The sequence below is a fragment of the Trichomycterus rosablanca genome, chromosome 3 (assembly GCF_030014385.1).
Source record: "Trichomycterus rosablanca isolate fTriRos1 chromosome 3, fTriRos1.hap1, whole genome shotgun sequence".
NCBI lineage: Eukaryota > Metazoa > Chordata > Actinopteri > Siluriformes > Trichomycteridae > Trichomycterus > Trichomycterus rosablanca.
The window spans coordinates 7,804,919-7,832,366 of NC_085990.1; the positions used below are offsets into that span (position 1 = coordinate 7,804,919).

General features: G+C 38.1%; 1 protein-coding gene across 1 annotated transcript; it reads right to left on the reverse strand.

Moving 5' to 3' along the window:
- Nucleotides 1–117: 117 nt before the first annotated feature.
- ptpn6 (protein tyrosine phosphatase non-receptor type 6) lies at nucleotides 118–27,448 on the reverse strand. The gene is made up of 15 exons (XM_062992575.1): nucleotides 27,425–27,448; nucleotides 26,067–26,189; nucleotides 22,568–22,762; nucleotides 16,733–16,913; nucleotides 16,539–16,655; nucleotides 14,794–14,922; nucleotides 12,770–12,866; nucleotides 12,589–12,668; nucleotides 12,350–12,496; nucleotides 11,822–11,953; nucleotides 9,744–9,898; nucleotides 9,189–9,256; nucleotides 8,596–8,747; nucleotides 3,188–3,258; nucleotides 118–954 (listed from the first exon to the last, which is right to left on the reverse strand). The coding sequence occupies exons 1-15, from the start codon at nucleotides 27,430–27,432 to the stop codon at nucleotides 852–854; spliced, it is 1,758 nt and encodes a 585-aa protein (XP_062848645.1). The 5' UTR covers nucleotides 27,433–27,448; the 3' UTR covers nucleotides 118–851.

Consider the following 27,448-nt stretch of genomic DNA (forward strand, 5'->3'; position numbering starts at 1 on the left):
CGACCGCCACACGGCAATCACACTAGCATTTTCTCCGGGAAATGCAATCTCTAGTTTCTAATAAAAGTGTTTATTATTTGTGTGGCTCTTTTATTTGATTACATAAGTAAAACAGAGTTTTAGAGAAAAATCTTTATTTTTAATTTATAAAATGTAAAATCATTTGAACAAAATAAAAATGCACAGATTACCGAATCAAAAGAAAATATGCATCCTATTAAAACCTTAAAACAACCAGACTCTAGTCTGATCTCATCACTTATAGAACCCCCTCCAATTGTTCTACTGCTTTTTTACTGGAACAGTACCAGAACTGGGTCTCAGCCATCCACAATGGTTCAGTTCCACCTACAACTGAGGAACTGGAACTGAGACACAGTGATACCAGGGGCTCCGGGGTACCATTACTTATTCACCATAGCAACTGCTTAAATATGTTAGACTATTTACATCCCTGAAATGAACATGAAAAATCCATAATAATAAAATATAAAAAATTAAAAGCAACTGTTTATTGCTAACTGTTTAATTGATAACAGAAGCTTCACAGTCAGATTAACATTGAGTTTTCGATTTTGTCTAATGTTCCATTCTTTATTTAAATAAAATTACATCTTTTTATTGTTTAGACAAAAAAAACTATAAAATATTAAAAATTCAGAATGAAATAAAAATATCATTATGTATTTACAGTGTGCATTGGGACACGCCCACCTCAGATTAGGAAACATTTTGTTGTTGGTTCTAATAAAGGTTCTGATTAGAAATGATTTGGTACCGGTACTGTTTAAGGTACTGTTTTAATGTAAATGTAAGATCAGACTGAGCTTCACTAACGAACTGGTTAAATTTTATCGTTTTCTCACAGAGCCGCTTTTCTTCTCCTCTGATTTCTGCTTCTTCACGTCTTTCTTCCCTTTCGCTCCTAAATTCTCGTACATTTCATCTTTATTCCTGCAGAAAAAATAATAATATTTCAGAATAATAAAGTTACATTCACTTCAACATCATTTACTTTTTACAAACCTCAGTTCCAAAAAAGTTTGACAGGATGATGTTTGCTGCTGTGTTTCATCATTCAGGTTCAAAATGAGAAAAACAACATTCATCTGTTTTGTAAGTCTCATTTTTTGGAACATGTTACAGGCATCACCATGAGATAGTGCAATATTTTTTTTTTATTTCATGCAGATTAAAGCAGATTCACAGATCATTTTGTTTTGTGTTTTTTATATTTCTCTCATTTTACATGCTGTCCCAACTTTTCAGAAATTTTGGTTTATTGTTATTAATAGTAATGATGATAATTTTGTAGTTAATGTAAATGAGAATAAAGTGATGAGGTTCTGTATTCTGTATGTTATAAAGTCCACATATAGAAATGATTCATAGCTGTAAACAGAATTTGGAACTGGATTTAAAGGTCAGAGGTCACTAATAAGCACACAGAGAAATTTAAACGATGTTATCAGCTCACAAACACTGAAAGAAAATGTAACCCTCGCTAACAATAACCTTTAATCCTCCTGATCTGCTTTAAACCAAAACCTCATGCTTACTGATTAGTCAGCTTACTGGTTCACATGCTTACTACCAATTAGCCTCATTATTAGCAAAACACAATAGTTCAGTGTTCTGTTTGCTAACAACTCTTCACTGTGTGAAACATTCACAATCTTTAATCACATGGTCTCCAAAAGCTGCAATGTGCTGAGTCTCCTCTACCTAAACCTCCGTATATGATTTAGATTCCGCTCAAGGAGGATGGAGGTCCCTGCTGAGGCTGGTTCCTCTCAATGTTTCTTCCTGTAATTTTAAGTAGGTTTTTCCTTTTCACTGTCGTCCTCGACTTGCTCAGCAGGGGTTTTGAGACAAAGTTGCCTTGAGACAATGTCTATTGTAACACTTTACACTCACTATAGGGCCAGAAAGTATGTGGACACCTTGCCATGAACCTTCTGGACATCAAATTCCAAAACCATGAAGATTAATATGAAGTTGCTCTCCACTCCCATCCCATCCACTCCCATCCCCAATCCCACTCCTGTGCTGATACTCTGGAAAAGGCTTTTCACAAGATTTTGGAGTGTGTCTGGTGGCTGTTATGCCCTTTCGGTCAAATTGGGAATTCAGGCACTGATGTTTGCTCACAACATTCAACATTAGGACAGTGGTAGCCTAGTGGATAGAGCTTTGGTCTATCAACCGGAAGATTGGCAGTTCAAATCCAGGCTCTGCTATGCCACTGTTGGGTCCGTGAGCAAGGCCCTTAACACTGTCTGCTCCAGGGGCGCCGTACGATGGCTGACCCTGCACTCTGATAAGAAAGAATTTCATTGTACTGTACACCTGTATATGTATATATGACAAATAAAGTATATATATATCTTCATTCCAATCCATCTCAAAGGTGTCCAGTGGAGTTAAGGTCGAACCAAAACTAAAGCTAAACAAACCAGGTATTTATGGAGCTTGGAGAATAGTTATACAGGAACAGGAACCTATCCTCCCTAAACTGAAACACCTGAACCTTACAATTAGTAACAGTGTCCACATACGTTTGGCTATTTAGTGTATAAGTAAGTATTAAAGCATTTAGTTTATACAGTATTTTTAACTATTATCTATATATATCTATTAAGATTAACACAAATTAATAAAAAAAAACAACTAATGGCCATTGTTAGTATTTACAGCTTAAAGACTCTACAGTAAGAAATTATTCTCTTTTGCAGCATTGTTGTTCAATTTTGGCTCTTGGTAAATCATCTTCAATTCCTCAACGAATCAGAGGGTTCCTCACACACTTTTAAATCTTTTTTAAATTGTCAATGGGATTCTAGTCAATAGATTTGCAGGATCATGCAGCATCTTCATCTTCTTTTTGAACCAGTTTTGAGTGCGTGTTGCTTTATGTATGGATTAATAATAATTTAGGAAGTAATAAGGACACAATGGTGAAATGTGAGGATTCAAAGTAGAAATGTACTCTCATTCAAATCCCAAGCCCCCCCCCACCCCACCCCTACTTCCTCAGCTTTAACAGCACTGTAAAGTTCTGATTGTATAAGTGCGTGATTATTAAACTGTCCAGCAGAACGTTGCACTCTCACACTGAGATTCTGTCCATGTGTTTGCAAATATTTATACTCCTCTCACAACCCCACTATTATCCCCATGTACTTACTTGGAGACTTTTCGGGACACTTTTAGGTGTTTGTTCGCCAGGGACAGGTTCCCGTACTCCGTCTCTGTGTTCTACACAAACAAAAAAGCACTGAGAGTTTTAATACTCTTTAACAACTTTCATTTACTCTTAACACACAATATAATACAACCACTAAGAGTTCAAGGTACAGCAGAGCTGGCATGGTGGTGAGACATGGACCTGCAACCTTACTATTAATAGTGCAGTCATTTTACTACTGAGCTTTATTCAAATCACCCAGCGCAACACAGGCCTGTTAATATTCAGACAGGACATGGACTGGTGTACCGTTCTGCAACGCCCACTCAGACCATTCAGCGCTTTTGTTTTAGTTGAATTCTGTGCTGAAAGTATTGTGTGCTATTGAATGAAACTGGTGTTCAAGCCTAAACATGTATTTTATTCTTCAGATTCTTTGTAGTGTGCTGGCTTGAATTTGTAACAGAACGTCTACAGAGCATTCTGGATAAAAGGTGGGTGGAAATGACATGACACTAGGGCAGGACCAAGCTCAGTAAATTTTTTTTTATTAACATAAGCTGTGTTCCAAAATAATAAATGAAAATGAAACATAAAATGTACAAAATGATATATGTAATTGATGGTAATGGTAACTAATGTTAGAGTTTCACACTTTGTAGAACACAGGAAGCACATATTTAAATATTAAATGTGTAAAAAAAAAATGTGCAAAAGATAAAATCCCCAGACGTCAGATTTGTTTGAGATCACAGTTTGTCTCACAAGTTCTGTAAAATGTACGTCTCTCTTTTATACATGTATAAATGATTGAACAAATATATGACTTAGAAATTGAATTAAATTATAGGAGCTCAGGTCTAATAACTATCCCACCACCCTGGGGATTTAGGTTTGAATCTCAACTGTGATTCTATTATAAATGATGACCATTAAATTTTTCTCATCATTCATTAAAATTTGAGTATTTAGTGTTAGCCGGTTCCCTCCACCTCTCTTCCTCCTCCCAAATTTAGGTGTAAAAAAGCCACAGCAGTGTTAGTGGGTGTGATTAAAGGGACTCTATAAAGTCTGTTTGATTTATTTGCTACTAGGTTACTCAACTTTTTGTAGTCAACAGTCAGTAGCTTCAGTTCTTCAGTTTCCAAGTCCATATTCCTAATCCATGCTCTCTAAAGCCTACCCTGCAATCCCAAACCAAAATCCATACTCCCTACAACCTACTCCATAATCCCAAACCAAAATCCATACTCCCTACAACCTACTCCATAATCCAAAACCAAAATCCATACTCCCTACAACCTACTCCATAATCCCAAAACAAAATCCATACTCCCTACAACCTACTCCATAATCCCAAACCAAAATCCATACTCCCTACAACCTACTCCATAATCCAAAACCAAAATTCATACTCCCTACAACCTACTCCATTATCCCAAACCAAAATCCATACTCCCTACAACCTACTCCATAATCCCAAACCAAAATCCATACTCCCTACAACCTACTCCATAATCCCAAACCAAAATCCATACTCCCTACAACCTACTCCATAATCCCAAAACAAAATCCATACTCCCTACAACCTACTCCATAATCCCAAACCAAAATCCATACTCCCTACAACCTACTCCATAATCCCAAACCAAAATCCATACTCCCTACAACCTACTCCATAATCAAAAACAAAATCCATACTCCCTACAACCTACTCCATAATCCCAAACCAAAATCCATACTCCCTACAACCTACTCCATAATCCCAAACCAAAATCCATACTCCCTACAACCTACTCCATAATCCCAAACCAAAATCCATACTCCCTACAACCTACTCCATAATCCCGAAACCAAAATCCATACTCCCTACAACCTACTCCATAATCCCAAAACAAAATCCATACTCCCTACAACCTACTCCATTATCCCAAAACAAAATCCATACTCCCTACAACCTACTCCATAATCCCAAAACAAAATCCATACTCCCTACAACCTACTCCATAATCCCAAACCAAAATCCATACTCCCTACAAGCTACTCCAAAATCCCAAACCAAAATCCATACTCCCTACAACCTACTCCATAATCCCAAAACAAAATCCATACTCCCTACAACCTACTCCATAATCCCAAACCAAAATCCATACTCCCTACAACCTACTCCATAATCCCAAACCAAAATCCATCCTCCCTACAACCTACTCCATAATCCCAAATCAAAACCCATACTCCCTACAAGCTACTCCATAATCCCAAACCAAAATCCATCCTCCCTACAACCTACTCCATAATCCCAAAACAAAACCCATACTCCCTACAACCTACTCCATAATCCCAAAACAAAATCCATACTCCCTACAACCTACTCCATAATCCCAAACCAAAATCCATACTCCCTACAACCTACTCCATAATCCCAAACCAAAATCCATACTCCCTACAACCTACTCCATAGTCCCAAACCAAAATCCATACTCCCTACAACCTACTCAATAATCCCAAAACAAAATACATACTCCCTACAGCCTACTCCATAATCCCAAACCAAAATCCATACTCTCTACAAGCTACTCAATAATCTCAAACCAAAATCCATACTCCCTACAACCTACTCCATAATCCCAAACCAAAATCCATACTCCCTACAAACTACTCCATAATCCCAAACCAAAATCCATACTTCCTACAACCTACTCCATAATCCCAAAACAAAATCCATACTCCGTACAACCTACTCCATAATCCCAAAACAAAATCCATACTCCCTATAACCTACTCCATTATCCCAAAACAAAATATATACTCCCTACAACCTACTCCATTATCCCAAAACAAAATCCATACTCCCTACAACCTACTCCATTATCCCAAAACAAAATCCATACTCCCTACAACCTACTCCATAATCCCAAACCAAAATCCATCCTCCCTACAACCTACTCCATAATCCCAAAACAAAATCCATACTTCCTACAAGCAACTCCATAATCCCAAACCAAAATCCATTCTCCCTACAACCTACTCCATAATCCCAAACCAAAATCAATCCTCCCTACAACCTACTCCATAATCCCAAAACAAAATCCATACTCCCTACAACCTACTCTATAATCCCAAAACAAAATCCATACTCCCTACAACCTACTCCATAATCCCAAACCAAAATCCATACTCCCTACAACCTACTCCATAATCCCAAACCAAAATCCATACTCCCTACAACCTACTCCATTATCCCAAACCAAAATCCATACTCCCTACAACCTACTCCATAATCCAAAACCAAAATCCATACTCCCTACAAGCTACTCCATAATCCCAAAACAAAATCCATACTCCCTACAACCTACTCCATAATCCCGAAACAAAATCCATACTCCCTACAACCTACTCCATAATCCCAAAACAAAATCCATACTCCCTACAAGCTACTCCATAATCCCAAACCAAAATCCATACTCCCTACAACCTACTCCATAATCTCAAACTAAAATCCATACTCCCTACAACCTACTCCATTATCCCAAAACAAAATCCATCCTCCCTACAACCTACTCCATAATCCCAAAACAAAATCCATACTCTCTACAAGCTACTCCATAATCCCAAAACAAAATCCATACTCCCTACAAGCTACTCCATAATCCCAAACCAAAATCCATACTCCCTACAACCTACTCCATAATCCCAAACTAAAATCCATACTCCCTACAAACTACTCCATAATCCCAAACTAAAATCCATACTCCCTACAACCTACTCCATAATCCCAAACTAAAATCCATACTCCCTACAACCTACTCCATAATCCCAAACTAAAATCCATACTCCCTACAACCTACTCCATAATCCCAAACCAAAATCAATCCTCCCTACAACCTACTCCATAATCCCAAAACAAAATCCATACTCCCTACAACCTACTCTATAATCCCAAAACAAAATCCATACTCCCTACAACCTACTCCATAATCCAAAACCAAAATCCATACTCCCTACAACCTACTCCATTATCCCAAACCAAAATCCATACTCCCTACAACCTACTCCATAATCCAAAACCAAAATCCATACTCCCTACAAGCTACTCCATAATCCCAAAACAAAATCCATACTCCCTACAACCTACTCCATAATCCCGAAACAAAATCCATACTCCCTACAACCTACTCCATAATCCCAAAACAAAATCCATACTCCCTACAAGCTACTCCATAATCCCAAACCAAAATCCATACTCCCTACAACCTACTCCATAATCTCAAACTAAAATCCATACTCCCTACAACCTACTCCATTATCCCAAAACAAAATCCATCCTCCCTACAACCTACTCCATAATCCCAAAACAAAATCCATACTCTCTACAAGCTACTCCATAATCCCAAAACAAAATCCATACTCCCTACAAGCTACTCCATAATCCCAAACCAAAATCCATACTCCCTACAACCTACTCCATAATCCCAAACTAAAATCCATACTCCCTACAAACTACTCCATAATCCCAAACTAAAATCCATACTCCCTACAACCTACTCCATAATCCCAAACTAAAATCCATACTCCCTACAACCTACTCCATAATCCCAAACTAAAATCCATACTCCCTACAACCTACTCATTAATCCCTAATCCTAATCCATATATACCCCATTATATAATACTACAACCAGTCTAAAATGTTCAAAGCTGGAATTCATGGCAGCAGCACCATTCAAAAACTGTTTTTAATCAAAGACCTGGACCCAGGTGTGCAATAGACAAAAATGTTGGTTTGGAGGAAACAGAATCATATTTCAACCCACAACGATCTGCTACATCAGGGTAATGCTACATCATTTCTTAACCGCTTATCCAATCAGGGTCATGGGCGGTGGGTGGGTTTGTTCGGGAGGGTGTTATGGCCCGGCGGTGCTGGAGCCTATCCCAGATTTTCAATGGGTGCAAGGCACACAGTAACACCCTGGACGGGGCGCCAGTCCATCGCAGGGCAGACACACATACACACACCCATTCACCTATAGGGCAATTCAGTATTTCCGGTGCTCACTGAGAAAACCCAGGCAGACACGAGGAGACCATGCAAACTCCACACAAAAAGGACCCGACCGCCCCGCCTGGGGATCGAACCCAGGACCTTCTTGCCGTGAGGCGACAGTGCTACCCACTGAGCCACCATGCTTCCCAGATACTAAACTAATGCTCAGAAATTCACTGTTGTTTTTCAACCCTCAACTGCTTGTGTTTATCAATCATTTTGGATAAAAGCATCTGCTAAATGGAAAAAAAATGTTTTAAAAAATGCAACTGGTAGGTATGGTGGAGGATTCATAATGGTTTGAGTCAACAGGATTTTAAGCGCACATTTTTCCTCTGACGTTGTTCAGTTCGTAACTCACCTTGATTGCTTCTTCTTTAGCTTTCTCAAAGTCTATGTAAGCCTTGACAGCCAGATAGATGAAGCGATACTGTGCTTCTGTCTGGACCATCCCAGACCTTTGATCCCTCACCATCTGTATACACTTCTGTATATCGATATCACAATCAACACCTATGCTCACACACACACACACACACACACACACACACACAGAAAGAGAGAGAGAGAGAGATTATTAGTAATAAATTAATTAACTAATTAAATGAAATGCATGAATTTCCTGAGCACTAACAAACCAAACACCATGTGTGCACATAGCTCATCTATACTGTAATATTAAGATAAAAAAAATAATAATTAAAAACCCCAATTAATTAATTGTGTTTTAAGTTAAGAGTAAAGCGCTGAATAAAGAACTGTCACATAAAGGCTGAGTGTGTGTTCATACACTTGTTGGACACACCCGTTGGCAATGGGTGTTGATAAAATGTCAGAACTATTAATTAGCAAGAGTGTCCACATACTTTGATCATACAGTGTATTTTTTATGAGCAATTATAGGAACATTAATGTTCATTGAGTGTGTTCCTGGATACATTATGTATTATTTACCTTTAGTGTTGATGGTTTCTATCAGCATGTCAATCACAATGATGGTTCCTGTACGGCCGATACCAGCACTGAAAAAAATCAGCAACACATGAGCCTGATTCTGGGATGTTACTGCAAGCAAGTTATAGAAGAACATTCAAGAACATACTGAGTACATGAAATTCAGTTTTAGACCATCTAGCTCAGGGTCTGACATGTAAATTCTGAAAGTTCCTGTCAGCTCAAACCAGTCTGGTCATTCAACCTATTTTTGCTACATTGTGTTAAATGCCTGTAGATGAGCAGCAGCTTCTGACAAACTCAAACCAGATGAGGAACAAACAACCATAAAGCCATGATTAATGTCACTCAGGTTTTTTTATTTTGATGTTTGGTGTGTAAATGAACTGAAGATTCTGATTCGTCTCTGTATGATTTAATACATTGATTGAAAGAAATGAGCAAGTGTACAGAGGTTTAATGTAATAAAGTGGCCGCTGAGTGAATATGTTGATTGTACAACATAAATGAGAATGTGACAGTATATTGCTCCTAGCTAATCAGATAATGCCTTACCTGCAGTGAATGATCATTGGTCCTGCCCTTGGAAAATCCTGCTGCTTGTTGTTGACCTGGGTGAGGAAACTGAGGACTCCACCAGGTGTCTCAGGAACCCCATGATCGGGCCAGCTCATGTACTGATAGTGCCAGATTTCTCTAGCTTTTTTGCTCTGTCGCACATACACACACACGTTATCAGACCCATATACACTACATGGAAAAGTCCTTCTAATTATTGAATTCATGTGTTTCTGTCACAACAACCACAAACAGGTAGTGCATTGTAGAGAAGGTTTAATACCACATGAACATCAAACCTTCTATTTGTACTATTGAAATTACTGCTGCTACTTGCAGTAATGTTGCACAATTTTTGCACCTTAAAATAACTGCTGTTATATTCTCAACACTGCATAATTTTTCTGCACCTTAAAATGACTGCTGCTATGTGCCCTTTTTACTGCCCTAGTTTATTTCTATTTCTAATCATTTGTATATAAAAAGTTTTTTATAGTTTAAATTTATATTTTCTAAAAGTTTTTATACTAAGTTTTTATTCTGTTAGTTTAATTTTGTTTTATGTATATTACTTATTGACGTTTGGAGGACGAACAAAGTAAGAATTTCACTGTACAGTGTAACTGCTGGTTCTTCTGTGCACATGACAATAAAACTCTTGAATCTTGAATCTTGAAAATGAACTGACATTTTAAATTTGCCGCCATTGTTTCGCGGCAAAACCTGAGTTAGAGATTTTTAAATTGCTGTCATTAGTAAACAATGAGGTTAAATCATGAAAAGGTACACAATCAAACAATTCACGCCAAGATCATGTGACTTCTTTCTTTGGGGTTATCTTAAGGATAAAGTGTTCACCAACAAACCACAATCCATTGAGGACCTCAAAGAAGAAATTCAACACACATTGCTGAAATTTCTCAGCAATTATGTCAACATGTCATGGAAAATTTCAGTGAACATGTGCTGCCACGGTTGAGGCGGTCATTTGTCAGATGTTTTGTTTCATACATAACCTCCATGTCTTTACTTTTAAATAAAGCAAAAACATTATTAATGTTCAAATTAAAAATGTGTTTTATTAAAAAATGTCAGTTCATTTTGGGACACCCTGTATAATTAATACATTATATAAAGGCAGTTATATGCTTCTAACTTTGTTTCAACAGTTTGGGGAAGGCCCTTTCCTGTTCCAGCATGACTGTTGTTTAAAGAAACTCTAGTGGCCAGTACAGAGCCCTGACCTCAGCCTAAATGGGTGGAAATTCAGATTAGTGGCTGTTGTTATAGCTGAGAAGATCACATAAAGCTCACTCTATTTTAATGTGACTTCTAACAAGCTCATGGTCAGATGTCCAAATACTACTGACCATACAGTGCACGATACAAGGTATCATTGTACTCCATGAAGTACCAGGAGATTTTAAATAAAAACCTGATTGCCTCTAGCACACTACTAAAACTTAGATGTGCTTGGCTTTTCATGCAGGGCAATAATGGTCGGTGGAGTCATTTTTTAGATTAGATTAGATTCAACTTTATTGTCATTACACATGTACAAGAACAAGGCAACTAAATTCAGTTCAGCACCTAACCAGAACTGCAATAAGCAGCAAGTGCAGGAAGTAGAGTATCTATGGTACACATTATTTACATGATACGGGCAGTGGTATGGACAAGATATACAGGTGAATATATTGTTGAATGTACTATAAACATGATATACAGAGGGAGTGCTATAGACATAATATACAGATTAAGGTTCTATGAACATAATAGACAGATGTATGCAGTATAGGTGGAAATTGTGAACATTTCAGGACCATCTCAGTTTTTACTTGCCCAGCTTGTAATAAAAAACTGTGGGTGTAGCCCCCTGCTCTAGATTCTCTTGTCTTATCAAGCAATAAAGAAGACTCAGTGCTTTGTTGATAAGGTATCTGGATCAACTGCTGTTTGATTGGTCGTTGTTTGCGGCAGTAATTTCTGATATAATCTAAAACTTCCATCCCTAATCACCAGTGTTTTATGTGTATATTTAATGTTAAAAGGAACACATTTTGAAGTGTACCCACCCTGTCGATCGGTGCCAACTCCAACACTCGAATTTTATAATCATGGGCTTCCTTCTCATCCAGTGACTTCACTTCGTACTTCCCAAATTCTTTTGAAGTTTTAGCATCAGGCCAGTATGGAACACATTTGTTCTGCACAATAACACACACATACAGTTACACTTTTTACAAGGTGTGTCCTAAATTCAACTAGCCATCCTGCTGCTATACAGCATATAAAAATGTGTCCAGTGCATCTAAAACACCAAATGTCACAATGATATTCATGTACGGTGGTTATCAAATGTAGAATCCCTGTCAAGTGATCTAGATCACAACTATAAACTCTGTATCCACATGATACACAATTTACAGAACCCAGTTTTTCCTATGATGCTCTAAAGTGACACCCAGGGATTCAACGTATTAAAAATATTTAGTCAGATTTATTACTAAAACTATTTATATTGCGCTATGTCAGCTGATAGCAGAGATAGTATATAAACACAAGAGTTAAATACTGTTAGCCTTGTTGACATCAACACTGACCCGTCCTTTCTCAACCTCCATCGTTGTCATGACGATGATCTGTGACCCCTCCTGCCAGATCATTTGCCAGAAATCATTCACTGTTGATGCGAGGCAGCCTTGGCATGCGATGTAGACTTTCTGAGGGCCGGTCTCGTACAACTTATTCTACCAAAAACAATCACAAACAACAACAGTGTTGATGATCGAGACGTCTTGTGCATTTCCTGATGGATTATTTTGAACTTGTTTATTTTTACCTTCACATAGTTGGCGTTGATGTAATCAGATCCCACCTTATTGGGGTCTCCACCCTGCAGAACCACTCTGGTTTCATCGACTAAAGAAAGAAGCAGACATAATAATAAATAGTAAAACAAAAAATCTGAGCACTTGGTGAACTATCTGAATGAGGATTTGAAAGGTGGGCATGGATCTCACAGGGCAGGATGTTCTTGTATCGGTTTTTGCTTTTGTTCTCCGGACGCATCCCTTCATCTCTACTCCTCTTTAATTTAGATTCCAGCTTCTGCAGAGCCTGAACATGAAGAAAAAAAAGAAGGACCAATCAGAACCTAGCAAGCATACAAGAACCTGCCAGTCACTGCTGCAGGAGGAATAGCTATTATAAAACAAACTGGAGGAATAGCTATTATAAAACAAACTGGAGGAATAGCTATTATAAAACAAACTGGAGGAATAGCTATTATAAAACAAACTGGAGGAATAGCTATTATAAAACAGATAAACTCATAAACAGATACCAGTCCAAACAATTAGACAGCTAATAAACCAACTGTAACATCTCTTCAAATGTCCACAGGAAAACTAACTTTGTGAAGACTTTGAAATGACCACTAGGGGGCATAAATCATTACTGAGTGTCATTTTAAACAATAACTGACAGTTGTTAAGTTTAGCATGCTAATGCTAAACATAAATCAAACTATACTATGCAATGAAATTACTGAAAAAGTTATTTATGCACTATATACACAAAAGACACTCCTTTTAATTATTTAATTAATGTGTTTTAGCCACAATAATTGCTAACAGGTATAATTAATCACTTAAACATCCTGCAAATTGGGTTCATTTTTAACGCTACAACTGGCACTTCAGTGGGGAGATGCAATCAGCCCTGTTACACATTTCAATTATTTTGAGTTTAGTAAAATGTGTAAATGTTTTATTAACTACATTGATCAGCTGCTCTGGGGTCACTTTGTGTCACTCGAGGCCACTTGGGGCCACTCAAGTGCGCAGCAGTCTAACCGACAGTGTTGCCAACTCCTCAGTAAGGAAAGTAGCTATTGGCTGTCCTAAAAGTCGCTAGAAGTCGCTAAATGACGTCATCGCCTAATTTGCATATGATTCATTTGCATGTAATTGACGCTGTAGAAGAGAGGAATAACATCGTGGGAGAGACAAAAAGTGGGTAAAAACACCCTAAATATGTTTAGAACTACAAATGAACATTCTTCTGTTAATTCGTGGTTTGTTTTTGTTTTTTAAGAAAACACTGAGCTACTCTGGGCAGGGTTGCCAGATTGCGACAGTAATTTTCAGCCAAAATGCATGAAAAAACGCCCAAAACACAGGATAAGCAGATGATGTTTAGCATTTCACAAATAATAAACCAGTTAAACCATCATGACTTACAAATTAATATCTTAAAATGTACAGATCAGTAATTATACATTATTAAGGACAATTTTTTTTTTGCTTGCATGTCTTTAAAGTAGCCTACCAAGTTTGTAAAATGCATTATTTGTTAGGACACACAACCCTTTGCATGTAAATAAAAATAAACTTGCAAGAAATGAAAGTTTGCCCTCTCTTACATGTGAGAGGTTGTATGTACGAGACTTGCTTACCTTCATATTCAACTCAAATCACTTGTCTAACATATGAATCAGTGTATTGATGGGCGTGGCAACAGTGTCTTGGACTGGAAAGAATAACCTGTCAATCAAATTTTTGACAACGGGTTGGATGTGGTGGGAGAAGGTAGGGAGAAGGGAGACCTATTTATATTCCACCTGCTTTAGCAATAGCTTTTTTTATTTATATTTTAAGCTGCCAAAATAATTACAAACCAGCCCAAATTTTGTCCACCTGCCAAAGTGTGTTTTTCCCTGCCAATTTCCAACAAAATCCGCTCATTTTGGTGAAAACCCGCCCAATCTGGCAACACTGACTGTGCTACTGACCGCCCGTGCTTTGGGACGGGGGAGAGGCTCACGGCAGGACCCGCTGCTCGTTGAGGACAGTAACTGCAGAACAATTAGTGTTTTCACGTTCGAGTCTCCAAAAGTCTCCAATAACACCAGAAAAAGTCGCTAGATTTGTCGCTAGTCGCTTTTTTGAAAAACAGTCGCTAGAGGGGTCAGAAAAGTCGCTAAAAGTTGGCAACACTGCTAACCGATCATCCCACTTGGCAGTAATCAGAACAGATTACTCACGTCAAACTCCTCCCAGAATCCAGCTTTTTTCTTTATATCTCCGTCATCGTGCTGTCGCTCAGACTTCTCGTCCAGTTGTCTCACTCTGCTGTCAATATCAGCTGCGTTCACCCTTGTCGTGAAAAATGGCTACAAAAGATAGAGATGTTAGCTTTATTGTTTATTAGCATTGTTAGCATTGTTACGGGTGACCATAGTCCCTTTTTCCCAACGCATGTTCTTTTTTTTTTTTGGACTAAAAAAGGATTTTGAATCACCAGAAATGTCCAGGGTTCTGCTTTTTTTAGTCTGCGGGTGCCCAAGTGCAAATAAAAATTCACAGTCGAATTACAAAAAAATTTTTTGTCTCAGTTGGGATCCTTGGAAAGCAGAACTCATGACCTGCAAAGTGTTCAATAAAGCTGCTGGTTCAGCAAAACACAAAAGTGCAGCTAAAGGAGAGAGAGTTCGTCAGGTACTTGTGAGACCGGGTAACACAGAAGATGTTGTTACTGCTGCAGAGGGAGTTTTTGCATTTCACACCACGAAGCATCACAACAGCTACAGATCAATGTACTGCACACCTGCCTTGTTAAAAAGTCTTTACCTGCTTCTGAAATAGCATAAACATTTCCAAATGCGCATACTAAGATAAAGGTTATTGTTAACACTGTGATAGCGCCACATTCTGGTGAATTAGCTGTACTGATTTTACTATTTTATTAGTTGTTTTTATTGTTTAGGGCCAAATGGTGAATGGAAGGAAATAAGATTATCTGACCATTAAGGCATGTGTTAGTTGTCTTGTTAAAAATTAGTTGATTATTTATTAAAGTTCAGTAACAATAGTTGCATTATTGATGCATTTGTCAAACCCCTAACCCCCTATCCCCCGGAACTAAACCTTTCACCCAGTGTAGGTGTCCGTTTGCCCCATGCTGCCACCTTACCACAAGTGTCCTCTTTTTTGAAAACCAAAATATGGTCACCCTAGCATTGTTAGAATCATGTCTGTGTCTGAGATACAGTTTATTACCTTCATTTCTAGCATTGTAACTATAAGCAGCTTTACAACCTATATAATGTGGCCAAAAGTATGTGAACACCTAACCATGAGCTTATTGGACATTCTATTTCAAAACTATTGGCATAAATATGACGTGTGCCTATTTTAAAATAGCATGACACATTAGACGAGAAGTAATCAGTGACTTCCTCCACACCAAACCAAGTCTTTATAGACCCTTATTTTACTTAGTCATGCTGAAATAAGAAAGGCCTATAAAGACCTATAAAACTATTAAAACCACAAATTAAAAGCACATTACTGACACTGTTAACAATGAGTGTCTAAAACACCTGAACGGTATATCGGTATATGTTCTTTTAATCTGTCATCATTTTGTGTCGTTACTAAGGTAGTCTTATGCAAAAGTTTGTGCACCTTTCCTCCACAGAAACCAACACTAAATATTATTTCTGTACAATACAAGGTTTTGTATTTATTTGATGAATTTACCATTAATCATAAATCATAATTTATCCTTCATTTCTATCCATTACATGACAATCAGTACATAAATAAAGAGTGATGGTACACTGCAAGCAAACATCATTATGCTAATATGTGAGAAACTAATAATGATAGCTAAATTAGCACAGCATGATGCTATTAGGTTTCACTTGCACTGAGGGTGTGAGTTAAATATTGCAGTATATTCTATCACTGACAGTCAGGACGTGTGTAAGTGGGAGGCATTTCTTACCTGTTTAAGGTAAACCTTGGTTCCATTAGTTTCCTCGATGCAGGAACGTTTATAATGTTCCACTAAATCAGTCAGAGAGTCGAACACCTCCTTCCCCCCCACCGAGTAGCCATTACTCTGAAATTTGCAGTCAGCATATAATCAGAACACAATCAACACACAAACAACGTACGCAAATACACACACACACTTACTTTGCAGAAGATCTTGATGTGAGATACTCGGTTTCCTTTAGTGTTCATCTGGTCGGTGAGGGCTGACAGGACATAGTTTCCTGGGTTGGACAGAGACTCTCGTACCAGGAACACTCCGATCTCATCACGTTCTCGCAGTAACTTCTCTGCATCAGGACCTGAGAGATGTCCATGGAACCACCTACACAGACACAGGAGAAGGTTCTTCAAACATGGATTTAATTTCAGAGTGGATTTCAGGATCATGATCTGGACCAGGATTATTCCAGCTCCGGGTTATAATAAGTTCTAAAGGGAAAATGTGAGGCATGTCTATAGCATGTCCAGCTCAGACCTGTGTTTTTCAGGTGCTTTTTACTCAGACTTCTGAAAAATATACGTACACTACATTGCCAAAATTGTGTAAACACATTTCCCAATTATTGTGTTGAGGTGTTTCAACAGTGTAACAAAGGTTTGTTGAGGAGTGGCCTGCACAGAGCCCTGACCACCGAAGGCACTACACTGATCCGCTGAAAAGGATCACAAATTCCAACACACACTTCAAAACATTATTGAATGCCCTCCTAGTAGAGTGTAGGCTATTATAGATGGCAATGTGTTTTGAATTGGATGTACAGCAAGCTTAGTTTAGGTGTACACACACTGTATTTTTGGTTTTGTGTTCTATCTTAAAGTTCTGTCCACATTATTAATAATATGAAGAATGAAATATTGACCAGTGTTTCTGTAATGGTGGAAATCCAGAGTTTTAGAAAGACTATACTGTGAGTTTCCTTATTGTTGTTGTTTTGAGAATTTTTTTTTTCCTTTTTTATTATTTAATTGTTATTAACAGCTTTTTCCTGATCAGGGTAGCAGCAGGTCTGGTTCCACCAGAAAGCACTAGGCGCACAGTAGGATCCATTGCAGGGCAATCATGCCCGTGTAGACATGTGTGTGTGCGCGCGCATTTGTTCAGTTTTGTTTCTACATCTTGGTTTCCTGTTCTGTGGTCGGAAAATTTTCCGATGACAGCTTTAGACACGAGAGTATTTTTAGCCGAACTCTTCCTCTTTAAGAAATGCAAACGTACAATAAACAAGACTCACAAACACATACACACACCCACACAAACATGCACACACATACACCCGTATATACACATATACAGCGGATGTAATAAGTCTACACCCCCTTCTTACAATGCCAGGTTTTGTGATGTAAAAAAAGATGAATCACATCAGAACCTATAATCTGTACAATTCAATTAAACTGCAATCTTTTATGGAGAATAAAAAATGTAAACTTAGAATAATGTTGTTGCATAAGTATGCACACCCTTAAACTAATACTTTGTTGAAGCACCTTTTATTTTGACAGGATTCAGTCTTTTTGGGTTGGAGTCTTGCAGCTTGGCACATCTTGGTAAGACTTGGTATCTTTGCCCACTCTTCCTTGCAAAAGCACTCCAAATCTGTCAAATTGCAGGAGCTTCTCTTGTGCACAGCCCTCTTCAGATCACCGGACAGATTTTCAGTTGGATTTAGATTGAAAATCTGCTGAAATAAATTCATGTGGAGGCATGCTTAGAGTTGCTTTAAGAAAGGTGAAAGTTTTCTTCATCCCCAGCTTTTTAGCTTGTTTTGTGCCTAAATTGACCATAATTTGGAATTTCATAAATTTACAATAATGACATTTCTTAAGTCCCTCCAACTTGAAGCCCAGGTTCCAACTGAATAGACCGATAGCATAATGCTGCCACCACCATGCTTTACTGTGGGTATGGTGTTCTTTTGGTGATGTGCAGTGTTGTTTCTGTGCCTAAAAATACCTTTTAGAATTATAGCTTTTGGCAGACTTAATATAGGTCTTTGCAAAATCTAGGTGGGCTTGACTCCCTACCCTACAGCCCTTACATATGATGAATATGGCAACCTGTACTTGCCAGAAATTCCTGCAGCTTCATCAATGTTGCTGTAGTCTTCTTGACAGCCTCCAATACCAGTTTTCTTCTTGTCTTGGCATTAATTTGGAGGAATTTTCGAGTTCAGTATTTTAATTACTTGTGCTTAATGGTATATGTAATGCCTTCTTCTGACTGAGACCTTTTAACAAAGAGATGACCTTGATCCTTTTGAAGCTCTTTGTGCACCGTGGCATTTGCTGTAAGATGTAAATGTCAGGAAAATTCTACTAAAAGAGCTGAACTTTATATGAAGTTAATCAGATTTAATTTCATTGATGGCAGGTACTGACTGCTATTTATCAAGAGTTTTAATTTGATTGGTTTATTCTGAGCACAGCCACACCAGAATTATAACAAGATGTTTACACTTCTGCAACCACACTATTTTATTTCTCGGTTTCCTTTTGTTTGTAACTAAATTGTATGATTATAGCTCAAATGAAAGGTGAAAATTTTTACATCATAAAAACCTTTTTACCTTTTTTAACCATTTTAACCAGGGAGTGTAGACGTTTTATATTCACTGTACACACACAAACACAGACAACTAGATGCCAGAACATCAGAATGTCACAACATTAGAATGACAGAACATTAGAATGACAGAATGTCAGAAACCTTAAAAATCAGAACATTAGAATGTCAGAAAACCTTAGAAATCAGAACATTAGAATGTCAGAATGTCAGAAAACCTTAGAAATCAGAACATTAGAATGTCAGAAAACCTTAGAAATCAGAACATTAGAATGTCAGAAAACCTTAGAAATCAGAACATTAGAATGTCAGAAACCTTAGAAATCAGAACATTAGAATGTCAGAAAACCTTAGAAATCAGAACATTAGAATGTCAGAAAACCTTAGAAATCAGAACATTAGAATGTCAGAAACCTTAGAAATCAGAACATTAGAATGTCAGAAACCTTAGAAATCAGAACATTAGAATGTCAGAAAACCTTAGAAATCAGAACATTAGAATGTCAGAAACCTTAGAAATCAGAACATTAGAATGTCAGAAACCTTAAAAATCAGAACATTAGAATGTCAGAAACCTTAAAAATCAGAACATTAGAATGTCAGAAACCTTAGAAATCAGAACATTAGAATGTCAGAATGTCAGAAAACCTTAGAAATCAGAACATTAGAATGTCAGAAACCTTAGAAATCAGAACATTAGAATGTCAGAAAACCTTAGAAATCAGAACATTAGAATGTCAGAATGCCTGATTATTAAAATGTCAGAAGACTAGAACGTCAAAACAGTAAACAGGTAGAATGTCAGTACATCAGGATGGCACAATGGCAGAAGATTAGAATGTCAAAAAGTCAGAATGTAGGAACATCAGAATGGTGGAACTGTAAACTGATAAAATGTCAGTACATCAGAATGTCAGTACATCAGAATGTCAGTACATCAGAATGGCAGAATGGCAGAACATTAGAATGTCAGAACCCCAGAATGTCAAAATGTCAGAATATTAGAACGTCAGAACTGTAAACCAGTAGAATGTCATATAATGTCAGTACACCCTTATGGCATAATGGCAGAAGGTTAGAATGCCAGAATGTGAGAACATCAGAACATCAGCACATTAGAACGTCAGAATGCTAGAACATTAGAACTTTAGCAGAATTCTAGAACATCAGAACTTTAGCAGAATTCTAGAACATCAAAACTTTAGAATAGCAGAATTCTAGAACATCAGAACTTTAGAATAGCAGAATTCTAGAACATCAGAATGTGTTTGTTTTCCATGTGTCAGTTAATCATCATGCAAAATACTGATTTTTTAATTCCATGTATGAGGAACTGAACTGGCTCTAAAGCTTAAGAGTCGATTGAACAGGCTGAAATTGATTCACATGTGAATAATTTATAATTTGAGTGTGGTTGGAGATTTTTCTCTGCACAAGATGATCGTTAAAAATGCTACTTTGTTATTAAAACAGAACTGTATCATATTGCAAAAATTATGCAGACATCTGACTATCAGCTCGTTGAACATCTGATACTGAAACCATCTTCTGGGAAAGCGTTCCACAAATTTGTGTCTATTTAGTCCAATCATGTATTTATGGACCTCACGTTGATCAACAGGGGCACATTCAGTCATGCCAAATTTCATGAGTGGAACTGATATCACAAAGTTGGATTAAAGCAGTGTGTATGTCTGAAACACCCAAACTTGATAATTAAGAAGGGTGTCCAAATACTTTTGGTAAATTGTGCAGTACATTTGAATTGCACTGGTTTTTGATGGTAATTGTGAAGTAAAAAAGTTCTGACAGGACATGCGAGTGAAAAAAGATAGAAAAAACGTTCATGATGGTCAATGTTTGCAAATGTGTCAAAACTGAAGTTTCCAACCGCAGGAGAAAGAGGAAGTAAAAGGACGAATGAGTGTTTTGGGTTTTCACACACACACACACACACACACACACAGTTTTTAACAAAGCATTGCAACACGCTTTTACCGAAATGCACGATTAAATAATTGGTTAGTTACATGACCAGATTTGCTGGGAAATTGACATTTCCATCAATTAACACAAACATCAAAAATTGCAATCTTTTATTCACAAAAGTATTCACACCCTTTATCTGATACTTTGTAGGAGCTCACACCCTACATTCCAGAAACCTTTACATGCTGTTTAGGTAAAATTCAAACATCATCTGTCTTTTATTTAACAGTGGCTTCTATCTTGCCACTCTGGCATAAAGACCTGCTTTTTGGAGGCTGCAGAGATGGTTGTCCGTTCTCTTATCTCTGCATATAACTTTTGGAGCTCTATTAGAGTGACCATTGGGTTCTTTCTTCCTCCCTGACCAAGGCCTTCTTGCCCTGACTCCAACTTTAATTCAAATCTAGGAAGCTTTAATAATGTGCCAAGCTTATTCTATTTCCGAATTATTTACATCACTGTGGTCCTGGGACACTCAAACCTTAGATATTGTTTTATATTCTTGATCGCTGCTTATCACAGTTTAATGGTAAAGATCCACAGACAGTTCTTTGGACTTCATGACAAATGACAAATTGTAAATTGCAGGCCCTTATGAACCAAGTTTTGCCTTCTTGAATTGTGTCCAGTCAATTCAGATTGCAGCAGGTGGATTCATCTCAGGGATTATTAAAACAACCAGAATGCACCTGAGCACAACTGAGTGCCACAGCAAAGGGTCTGAATACTTTTGTTAATGTTAGATTTAATTTTTAATTAAGTTTTAAAAATAATTTCACTTTGTCAATGTCAGTGATTATAGTTATTATTAGTAATAGTAATTATATTCATTCAAAATCAAATCCACATCACACTAAAGTGTGCAAAATGTCCAGGGGTGTGAATAATTATTTTTAAATCCACTGTAAATACAGTAAAACAAACAAACAAATACTTTTCAGTTCATGCATTCAGTTTTCGTAGCCACTTCATCCTGTTCAGATGTAAATGAGCATGAAGCAACTAACAGACAGTAAACAGCATCATTACATTACATTACTTTTATCCAAAGCGACTAACAGTACTGTGACAGTATAAGGTCTGAGCAATTAAGGGTTAAGGGCCTTGCTCGAGGGACCAACAGCAGCAACCTGGCAGTGGTGGGGCTTGAACCAGCGACCTTTTGATTACTAGTCCAGTACCTCAACCACTAGGCCACAGCTGCCCATCAGCAACGTTGAACAGTGGGTACAAGCGGAAGCTCATTGACAAGTTGGTCTGCCCCCAAAATGAATGAGCACCTCTATAACCCAAATAAAAACTGTACATGATGGAGCTTCACAAAGCTAAAATTCTCAGGGCACCATCATTAACAACTGCTTTGTTTTAAAGTGATATAGGAAGCACACAAACTTGGACCCTTGAGCAACAGAAGAAGTTCATACCTCTCAGTTGTAGGGTCAGAGGAGTTGAGTGGGTATTTGAGTTGGATGAGAGTTCCATCTTTATCCTGTAGTGTTCCGTGATCAGCGGTGTAAAATTCCACCAGCTCCGACAGTGAAGCAAACTTTTCTCCTCCATACAGATCATAATAATCTCCTGTATTCTGAATACGAATGTGTGTAACTGCCTCTCCCACCCTGGTACACACACATACACAGAAAAATCTGGAGAATGAAGAAAAGTATCCCGCAGGGTTCCACAAAACAAATGATAGTTTACTTTTTACAGCAAAATACATTTAGCATGCAATACTAGCAGTAAAGATTTTTGTACAATTCTGTTATTAATACTCAGATTAACAATGTTAGTTGATTTTGCATCACCAAAATTCACCAGAGGAATCAGTCAAATCTTTACAAGAGCTCAGATGTGTTAAATGGACATAATGTTCTAGGTTTTAGCCAGAAATGGTCCTGTCATTGTGGTCGATTTTGGTTTTGCAGCTTAATGAGAGCAGCTGTAATTAGTTCGGAAAACCAGATTAGGTCCCACAAATAAAAACAATTACTCAATGAAATTTACCTGAATTTCACCTGCTTTTAAAATGCAAAAGTAGCATCAGCTAAAGAAGCTTGTAAACAGGATGAAGAATAAAATAAGAAGCACTTCTGATTAAAATTCTATTTTGTGCACATTTGTGAAACACGTGGAATAGACTGCACAGGTTCTGCTCCTGTTTTATCACTGATTCATGCTGATACAAAAACTTCAGTACATTTAACTTTATTATTGTTTTTATTATAATCTTACCAGGGCTGTCAGCTGGTCGGGTGAGAAGCACGAGAATGAGAAGCACTTCGGATTAAAATACTATTTTGTGCACATTTGTGGGACATGTGGAATAAACTGCACAAGTTCTGCTCCAGTTTTATATGCTCTTCAGTTCACTTCCTGTCATGTACAGTGTATCACAAAAGTGAGTACACCCCTCACATTTCTGCAGATATTTAAGTATATCTTTTCGTGGGACAACACTGACAAAATGACACTTTGACACAATGAAAAGTAGTCTGTGTGCAGCTTATATAACAGTGTAAATTTATTCTTCCCTCAAAATAACTCAATATACAGCCATTAATGTCTAAACCACCGGCAACAAAAGTGAGTACACCCCTAAGAAACTACACCCCTAAATGTCCAAATTGAGCATTTTCCCTCCAAAATGTCATGTGATTTGTTAGTGTTACTAGGTCTCAGGTGTGCATAGGGAGCAGGTGTGTTCAATTTAGTAGTACAGCTCTCACACTCTCTCATACTGGTCACTGAAAGTTCCAACATGGCACCTCATGGCAAAGAACTCTCTGAGGATCTTAAAAGACGAATTGTTGCGCTACATGAAGATGGCCAAGGCTACAAGAAGATTGCCAACACCCTGAAACTGAGCTGCAGCACAGTGGCCAAGATCATCCAGCGTTTTAAAAGAGCAGGGTCCACTCAGAACAGACCTCGCGTTGGTCGTCCAAAGAAGCTGAGTGCACGTGCTCAGCATCACATCCAACTGCTGTCTTTGAAAGATAGGCACAGGAGTGCTGTCAGCATTGCTGCAGAGATTGAAAAGGTGGGGGGTCAGCCTGTCAGTGCTCAGACCATACGCCGCACACTACATCAAATTGGTCTGCATGGCTGTCACCCCAGAAGGAAGCCTCTTCTGAAGTCTCTACACAAGAAAGCCTGCAAACAGTTTGCTGAAGACATGTCAACAAAGGACATGGATTACTGGAACCATGTCCTATGGTCTGATGAGACCAAGATTAATTTGTTTGGTTCAGATGGTCTCAAGCATGTGTGGCGGCAATCAGGTGAGGAGTACAAAGATAAGTGTGTCATGCCTACAGTCAAGCATGGTGGTGGGAATGCCATGGTCTGGGGCTGCATGAGTGCAGCAGGTGTTGGGGAGTTACATTTCATTGAGGGACACATGAACTCCAATATGTACTGTGAAATACTGAAGCAGAGCATGATCCCCTCCCTCCGGAAACTGGGTCGCAGGGCAGTGTTCCAGCATGATAATGACCCCAAACACACCTCTAAGACGACCACTGCTTTATTGAAGAGGCTGAGGGTAAAGGTGATGGACTGGCCAAGCATGTCTCCAGACCTAAACCCAATAGAACATCTTTGGGGCATCCTCAAGCGGAAGGTGGAGGAGCGCAAAGTCTCGAATATCCGCCAGCTCCGTGATGTCGTCATGGAGGAGTGGAAAAGCATTCCAGTGGCAACCTGTGAAGCTCTGGTAAACTCCATGCCCAGGAGAGTTAAGGCAGTTCTGGGAAATAATGGTGGCCACACAAAATATTGACACTTCAGGAACTTTCACTAAGGGGTGTACTCACTTTTGTTGCCGGTGGTTTAGACATTAATGGCTGTATATTGAGTTATTTTGAGGGAAGAATAAATTTACACTGTTATATAAGCTTCACACAGACTACTTTTCATTGTGTCAAAGTGTCATTTTGTCAGTGTTGTCCCATGAAAAGATATACTTAAATATCTGCAGAAATGTGAGGGGTGTACTCACTTTTGTGATACACTGTATATTTATCAAGCCCCAAGAGATTTCTGATTAAGCTAATTTTATAAATGTAAACCTTAACTTATAAAAAGTCTGCACTAACAATAAATATGAAGACATTTAAGTACACCGTCTACCGTACTGGTGTGGATTTGTACTAGAGGAAGGAGAATGTTCACTAAAGAACAAAACATTCTTATGTAAGAATCTCTGATTCAAGCTGATACAGAAACTTCAGTTCATTAATAATAATTAACATTAATCAATAATAATTAACATTAATTAACATTAATAAACAACATTAATAATAATTAACATTAATAATGATTAACATAAATTAATAATAACTAACATTCATAAATAACATTAATAATTAACATTAACATTAATAATAATTAACATTAACAGCTGGTCAGGTATCTGCACAAACATAATATGTCGGCCAACCGTTACTGTCTAAACTGCCTAGAATTGGTAGGTGCACTGGTCCCAAGCCGAGATAAAATAAAGAGGGTTGTGTCAGGAAGAACATCCTGGGCATCTATGGCATCTATGCCTAAGTCTAAGGTATTATTATTATTTATTTATATAATTATATGAACTTAATATCAAGATTGTATTTAATTTGACGGTTGTATGATTTACAGCTTCACACAAAGACAAAAAAGCAACATTTAAAAAAAAAAAGGACTGAAACACTTAAATTCAATAATTAAGGGGAGATGGAAATACTGGGCCACAGATTCAGCTAAGATAAGTGGCCTGTTTCAGCTGGCTAATCAGAAACACAAAGTTAGCCACCTAGCATAGATGAGATCGGAGGACTACAGATTCTGGGAGATGGAGCGTTGTGTACAAAAAGCAAACAAATCACTTTGAACCAAAATTCATCAAAATCTCAGTGCTTTGATCAATTAAAGGTCTGTTACCTGACAGACAGAGAGAAATCACCGACGTTCTTCTTGCTAGGTCGAGCCAGGAAACTTCCGTGAATGCCACGATTCTTCAGGAGAGTCTCAGCCTCCAAACCTGATAAATCTCTATGAAACCACCTTCACAAACACATGAACATTAGTGAACACATCTAGCAAAAATCCTTCCACAATTACCAGTAAATCGTTCTGTTTTATTAAAGAGTGTATTACAGGTGAATGTGCTCAACATCATTTAAACCAGTTATTAATAAAATAAAAAAAATCTGATTCTCAAACAATCTGCAAATTAACTTCTGATGGAGGGGTAGAGAGACAGACAGAGGGGTAGAGTGACAGAAGAAGTGGTATAAACGGGTATAGACTGAGGGGTAGAGACAGACGGAGTAAAGAGACAGACGAAGAGGTAAAGAGACAGATGTAGGTGTATAAAGACAAATGGAAAGGTAAAGAGATGGATGGAGGGTTATGAAGACATGGATTTGTAGAGACAGATAAATGGGGAAGAGAGACAGAGTGGTAGAGAGACAGATAAAGTTGTAGAGAGACAGACAAAGAGGTAAAGAGACAGATGGAGAATAAGAGAGACAGTGGAGTAGAGAATCAGATGGAGGAGTAGAGAGACAGTGGGGTAGAGTGACAGATGAAGGGGTATAAAGGGGTACAGACAGATGGAGGGGTAGAGACAGACGGAGGGGTAAAGAGACAGACGGAGGGGAAGAGGGACAGATGAAGGTGAGACAGACAGAGAATTAGAGAGACAGTGGAGGAGTAGAGAGACAGACGGAGAGTTAAAGAGGTGGACAGAGGGTTAGGAAGACATGGATTTGTAGATAGACAGACAAATGGGAAGGAGAAACAGTGGTAGAGAGACAGATGAAGTTGTAAAGAGACAGACAAAGTGGTAGAGAGACAGACGGAAAAAAAAGACAGAGAGAATTACAGAGACATTGGAAGAGTAGAGAGACAGATGGAGACGTAAGGAGATGGACGGAGGGTTAGGGAGACAGATGGATTTGTAGTGAGACTGACAGAGAGTTAGAGAGACAGCTAGGGAGTAGAGAGACAGATGGAGACGTAAAGAGATGGACGGAGGGTTAGGGAGACAGATGGATTTGTAGTGAGACTGACAGAGAGTTAGAGACACAGCTAGGGAGTAGAGAGACAGACAGAGACGTAAAGAGATGGACGGAGGGTTAGGGAGACAGATGGATTTGTAGTGAGACTGACAGAGAGTTAGAGAGACAACAGAGGAGTAGAGAGACAGACGGAGGGGTAGATAAGAGATGCAAGACTAGAGAGACAAAAGTACGAGTAGAGAGACTGATGGAGGTATAGAGAGAGACAGGACTTACCGAACCATGGTTCAGCTTTACACT

What these genes read in the sequence shown, in the direction of transcription:
- ptpn6 (XM_062992575.1), bottom strand. An exon ending in TCTGACCCTACAACTGAGAG is followed by an intron (nt 16,914 to 22,567) that starts GTATGAACTTCT and finishes GTGTCTGTGTAG; the next exon opens with GTGGTTCCATGGACATCTCT. An exon ending in CCAATGATCATTCACTGCAG is followed by an intron (nt 9,257 to 9,743) that starts GTAAGGCATTAT and finishes GATTTTTTTCAG; the next exon opens with TGCTGGTATCGGCCGTACAG.